The sequence below is a fragment of the Hevea brasiliensis genome, chromosome 10 (assembly GCF_030052815.1).
Source record: "Hevea brasiliensis isolate MT/VB/25A 57/8 chromosome 10, ASM3005281v1, whole genome shotgun sequence".
Classification (NCBI taxonomy): Eukaryota; Viridiplantae; Streptophyta; class Magnoliopsida; order Malpighiales; family Euphorbiaceae; genus Hevea; species Hevea brasiliensis.
The window spans coordinates 10,277,143-10,283,562 of NC_079502.1; the positions used below are offsets into that span (position 1 = coordinate 10,277,143).

Here is a 6,420-nt window from a genome sequence, read left to right on the forward strand (position 1 = left end):
CTAGTGAGAAGCCTCTTTGCCTTGACTCACTCTTTTCTTGTCCTTTCTGATCTCTCTTTCTACCCAACTCAAAATTTATCGGGTACTTGTTGACTTGATCTCCATCTAAGGGTTGACATCAATTCTCAACCCACTTTTTAGCCAACATCATCATCCACATTTTTCACTTTGAATGGGCCAAAGCCAACAATCTGATGAATGGAAGGAAAGGAGATAGAAAGACACGCGGAGAGATTCTAATTCAAAACCGCCGGTTCAAATTGGCAATTTCAAGCCAGCTTTGATTCAGGTTCAAAAAGGTAGGGAACAAAACCAACCCTCTCATACGCCAGTTCCGAGCTAGTTCATAAACTGATGACTCAGTCCGATCCTGAATCCAACCTGAGCCAATCTCTGTGCAATTTACAATTCCAACAGGGCCCGTGATCGGGCCTACTTAAATCACTTGTTAGATTCCAATTAGCCTGAAACAACTGGTTTACATATATTGTCATTGACAAGTCTTTCAGTGATACCTTCAAAGTCTATATAAATGATTTTGTTCATAGAAATCAAAATTTTATTATCATACTGTTAATGAAAACAAGACCATGCAGGAAAACCTTTACAGATTAATTTCCCGGGTTCTCTCTTCCTCTACCGATTAAACATTATACAACCAGGGCATATACATCATGCATTAAGAGAAGAAGAAAGGGGCTTGAAAATGAAAGTAGTCTTTGCTATTACATCCCAAAATGCAAGAGCTGCGGATCAATAAATAAAGTCTAGATTACAGTTCCGGTTGGAATCAAGGCATCCTTGATTACTGTGACAATTCCACTCTTTATGAAATATCCATCAGTTTCCCTAGCTGCTTCTTGCACATTGTCACCATTAATGATCTGAAGCAGAAACCAAAATATAGCTTATTTATTCATCCACCTCAGAAGTATATGCAAACATGTATGCTACATATGAAGGCAGTAATGAACAATCCTACTGTAACAAGGATGGATGCTGTTCATAGCAACTGGCAACTACGTACAAGAATAGTTTCACAGCACTTGAAATGACAATCAAGCCGTCTCCAAATTACCAAACATATGGAAACTATAATGGAATAAAAAATTAAAAAGAAAAATCATCCATCTTTGTTTAACTTTCATGGAAGAAATGGATTGTGGGGATGATATCACAAAAAAGAACACTAAAAAATAAAGAGAGAATTCTTCAATCAAAGTTGCAATCTATTTATTACCTTCACGTTGTGTCCAATTCTAGCATTTTTGTCAATAATGGCTCTCTTAATGTGAGAATTCTTGCCAATACCAATTGGAACACTACCCTTTGCCGCTAGAAACCTCCTGTCAGCATCAGTCTGGTACAAGATGTTTCAGAAAAGGACAATCCATACAAATTGAATATGGAACAAAAGTAAAATCATCATTTCTGCCAATTCAATTCACATAGAATTAAAAGATAATATATAACACTATGCTAATTCAGGCACAGCACCTCATAATAATCTGCTCCCATTAATAATGTGTCCTCTATGATTGCACCTTCTGATATGCAAGATCGAAGCCCAACCACAGAGTGGTGAATTTTACAGTTCTGAGAAAGGCAAACACGAAAGAGAGATTAATGTCTAGGGATGAACTTTTATGCGCATTCACAAATCACAACAATCTTATTACAGGATATAATTATATACACAATTCAACATCAAATGGAAGAGATAAGGGGCTAAGATATAATACAGAGAACCATCATTGCTTATACCAACCTTTCCTACCAAGAACTTACCTTAATAACACAACCTTCACCAATAACGCTATCTGTAACATCAGCATCAAGCATTTTGGATGGAGGCAAATAGCGAGGTTGAGTATAAATTGGAGATGAACGATCATAGAAGCTGCCAAAAAAAAAAAAAAATATATATATATATATATAGAAACATATCAAATTAATAATCAAGCTGGAAACATGGCACACAGAGCAGAACTGAAACTAGAACCAAACTACCTGAAATCTGGCACTGGCTTTTTAGTTATCCCAAGATTGGCATTATAAAATGCCTCAATTGTACCAATATCTTCCCAGTAGCCATCATATAAGTAAGCTTGCACCTATAAAGGTTATTGAGCAATTAGAATTCAAGAGATTGATTCACAAGTTTGTAAGGCAAACTTTCAGCCCAATGGATCTATGTGATGTACCAAAAGGGACTTTTCAGTCCTTCCTAAAACAAAAAGTTTGTTCAAGATGCAAATATATAAGGAAATAACATTACAGCTTCACAAATGAATATGAATTTGGACTTCTACACACTCATCACACAAGTCAACCTCAGGCATCCATTTGCAAGTTAATACAACTGAAGGTGTGCTATAAAGCCCATATATGCAACTGCTAGAGTTAGGCAATATAGATTCAACATATATAAATGGCAATTTTTTGTATTACGATTTCCTTATTCAGACTATGTTTACATGTATGCCTATAGGCCACAAGAATAACTGGCTATTCTTTACACAAACCTATGAGAAGCATAAATGGAGATATTGAATGAAGAATGCTTACTCTCATCCCAATGGAAGTAGCACCAGGAATAACTTCACTTCCAAAATCATTGGCTCCAGGAAATTTCTCTCTCAGAAGATCTAACATTGCATTTTTGCTGACGACATATATCCCCATACTAGCAATGTAAGGCATCTCTTTTGCTCTCTCATCATCAAGACCTAAAATTGTAGTATCAATCTAGAAGAAAATAATAAGCAACAAAATTAAAAATAACTAAATAAATAAAATCATCTCCCTGTAACCTTTGTCATATAATTGAGCACAAAAGCATATATTTGCAATGAGTTAATGAATTATTTCTGTAAGAAGACCTACCTTCATTGCTTTCAATTGCTCCCCTTTTGGCTTCTCAGCAAATTCAATTATGCGTCCTTCTTCATCAATTTTCATCAGACCAAAGGCAGTTGCACGTTTTTCATCCATTGGTAGAGCAGCTACAGTGATATCTGCATCAGTTTCTCTGTGTGCTTGGATGAACCTTTCATAATCCATCCGGTATAAATGATCCCCAGCAAGTATCAAGAACTCCAAAACATTGTGCTCCTCAAATAACCACAAGTACTGTCTGACAGCATCAGCTGTGCCCTGTGAATCATTAAATTAAATTTTTTTCATGAGAGAAAATAACAAATGAAAAAAAAAAAGAAGAAAAGAGACATCAATAATAAAATTATTCGTATAAAAGACAAAGGTTGCATTTGTTTAGGTGTATGCATTTGTATTGTTTACATATTATCATCCTGAGCAAAATTATTGCAACTGCACTGTTTCGTATTTGATTTGAACATGTTTTTCTCATTCTCCTTCACAAGCCAAAATTTAAACTGCACAGTTTGAAGTAAAACTTGAACAAATAAATATATCCATGTATATTCAAGTCCCCTTATCTAAATGCAGCTTAAAAGAATTTCTCAAACCAAACAGTACCTGGAACCAATTTGGGTTCTCTGGGCTCTGCTGAGCTGCAAGAACTTCAACAAAACCTTCATTCTTGTAGCCACCCATGTTGCTTGCATAAGCCCGCGAAAGGTGGCGATTGAGAGATGCAGAGTTGAATTGCGTAAGAACATAAATCTTTGATATATTACTGTTCAAGCAGTTGCTCACAGGAATATCAATCAGCCTGTAATTTGCTCCCAAAGGAACAGCAGGTTTTGCCCTCTTCTTGGTAAGTGGATAAAGGCGGGTCCCAGCACCACCTCCAAGAATAATTCCCAAGACACTCTGTTAGGAATCATAGATAGCAAAATGTTAGCATAACCCTTCAGTTTATGAATGGAGCCGAAAAGCCCAATATTAAGAGCTAGATTGAAGGCATAATTACTGATGAAATATTTTCTAGTTTCTAAGGCTTTTTCCTTTCCGGTAATTAAGATGATTAGAGTTGAGGGCTTCCGGATTTCATTCTACAAATCAATCTATAGGATACACAATTCTAGTCAAGAAATTGCAGAAAATAAATGCAATGATTACAACAATTAACAAAATCAAAATTCAACAAGTCATTAGGAAAGGAAGAAAGACACCTGGAAAATTCAAACAATCAGGTCAATTCTAATTATGCAGACCATTATTTTCTTTTTAATTTCAATCCTTTTGTCTCTCTGTCCTTCATCTCCTCACAATCAAGCGTAGGTGCATAAAGGAAATCAAGATATACAAGAAAAGTCAGATTAATATCAGCCTCAGGCCAACTAATTACTAATGGAGCCAGCGCAGTTGACTTGATATTGTTAACAAGCACAATGAAATACAAATCAATGCACTATTACATATACCATAATGCAACTTACATCAATATCATTCAAATGTACAAAAATGAAAGCGGTATTTTACATGATATAACAGTGAAATTTAAGTTCGTGGAAAAGAAAAACAAAAACTGACAATATGTATGCTGAAAGAATTACTGAAATTGAATCCAAGGGTTCACGGTCTGGACTTATTAAAACAACTAGTTGATCCTTATATAATACAATCAAATCTTGAAGAAAGCAATGTCACCTTCACAACGAATCCAATACAAACAGAGTAAAGGCATCAAATTATAGCTTAATTACAGCATGAAAACTGGGAGCCAAGCATTGGTTTGAGCTCAAATCGGAATAAAATGATTAAAACTTTGATAATAAAAAAAAAAAGAAAAAAAAAAGAAACGAAGGAAGAAAACTCACTCTGCTAGCGTCAGGGTCAAGACAAGTTTGCGAATTCCTGGAATCAGAAACTGCCTTAGGAGAAACGACCATCGGAGTCCTCTCATTATAAGCAATTCCACGGCAAGCAGAAAAAACCTTGGAATAAATCTTATCACCTGATAGACTAGACGAGGAGAAGGAGAGGCTTCGGAGAGGCGTTCTCCGGTTGAGATTCGACGAATTGGACGATGAAGAAGAGGAAGTCGAAGACGTCGGAAGTCTCAGAACTCCGATCGCCGCCATACTGGCCAAATGTAAATTCAGATTTTCACAAAACAAAATAAAATGTGAATCTTCTATCTATTGCTCTCACAGGCACACACTCCCTTCACTGAAGAAGAGCAGGAGAATGTGGCGTCATGTGCTTGATTCATGTGGACGATCTGATTTTGGGAACCGTTTTGTCCAATCGTTTTGCATGAATTTACGGGTTAGTTAGCGCGCTGTGGCGGGGCAGTGAGCGAAGCAGACAGGGGCATTTTGGGAAAAGAAATTGGTTATGGGAGAAAAAATCTGCGCTTTTGAAAACAATCATTCGGGCTGCTGTCATTTAACGATTGGATAAAGAAACAACGGTCACATGGCCTTCCCCGTGATACGTATCTTCACAGGAAAAAGGCTGCCGTTTTTGTAAATTATATTATAGGATGAGTTTAATAATTGTTTAATTTAATAATTATTAAATTTATCTTAATATAAATCGAATTTGTATTAAATATATCTCTTGACTTCAATGGAAATTGATTTATATTAAAGTTTAACTTAATTAATAAAAATTAGTAAATTAATTTAAATTTATAAATATTTAAATTTTTAATCAATTATATATTTAATAAAAAATAATTTATAAACATATTTATTATTAATGTGATTAAAAAAGATATAAATGAAATATATATAAAATTTAGAAAATTAAATAAAAATAATATAATTAAATATTTGATCAAATTAATTTATAATCACATAACTAATAAATATTAAAATAAAAAATTAATTCATTAAATTTATTTTTTTAATTTATAAATTTAATTTATAAGTTAAAAAATATTATAAATAAATAGTTATATTTATTTTTAAAATTTATAAATCAATCAAACTAATTTATAAGTTAAGGCAAATACTCTATTAATTATTGCTTAATTAATTCTTTCAACATGTGAAGTGAAAGCGACCTTGGCGAGTGAAAGTTGGATGCCATGACAATTATTTTGTATTTATATAGTAATTTTTTGGTTCTGAATTTATTTTATATGTTATGAAGTTGGTAATAATTTTATTTCTAAAATTAAATAATCATGAAAATTAATTCTATTCTACGTAACTTTGTCAATCTCATAGGTAATTAAATGGAAAAAAAAAATTTGATTTGATTACTTAAACAGTAAATACAAAGATTGAAAAAATAAATGCAGCGTTTTAAAAATTAAATGCAATTATTGAAAAATTAAAGATAAATAAAATAAAAGATAAATAGATTATTGAGTCTGATTTATACTATTGTATTAAATTGTTGGGACCATAAATATTACTGTTTATCTAATATTTATACTTCTCCTACAAGTACCTTGGAAGGATTTAGAGACCACTTTCACATTATGTCAATATTGACAGTTGCCAGTTAATCACCCACACATCTAATAATCTCATGATCCTT

At 33.4% G+C, this 6,420-nt stretch overlaps 1 protein-coding gene across 1 annotated transcript; it reads right to left on the minus strand.

Moving 5' to 3' along the window:
• Positions 1 to 536: 536 nt before the first annotated feature.
• LOC110645092 (glucose-1-phosphate adenylyltransferase small subunit 2, chloroplastic) lies at positions 537 to 5,274 on the minus strand. The gene is made up of 9 exons (XM_021798123.2): positions 4,746 to 5,274; positions 3,499 to 3,795; positions 2,887 to 3,156; positions 2,569 to 2,748; positions 2,011 to 2,114; positions 1,789 to 1,900; positions 1,498 to 1,596; positions 1,241 to 1,360; positions 537 to 884 (listed from the first exon to the last, which is right to left on the minus strand). The coding sequence occupies exons 1-9, from the start codon at positions 5,007 to 5,009 to the stop codon at positions 768 to 770; spliced, it is 1,563 nt and encodes a 520-aa protein (XP_021653815.2). The 5' UTR covers positions 5,010 to 5,274; the 3' UTR covers positions 537 to 767.
• Between the last annotated feature and the right edge of the window lie 1,146 nt (positions 5,275 to 6,420).

Bases quoted from the DNA above. Each gene is read 5' to 3' on its own strand.
- LOC110645092 (XM_021798123.2), bottom strand. From the start codon at position 5,009: ATGGCGGCGATCGGAGTTCTGAGACTTCCGACGTCTTCGACTTCCTCT. The intron at 1,901-2,010 runs GTAGTTTGGTTC...TTTTTTTGGCAG, and splicing joins AAGCCAGTGCCAGATTTCAG to CTTCTATGATCGTTCATCTC. The intron at 885-1,240 runs GTAATAAATAGA...TTTCTGCTTCAG, and splicing joins GAATTGGACACAACGTGAAG to ATCATTAATGGTGACAATGT.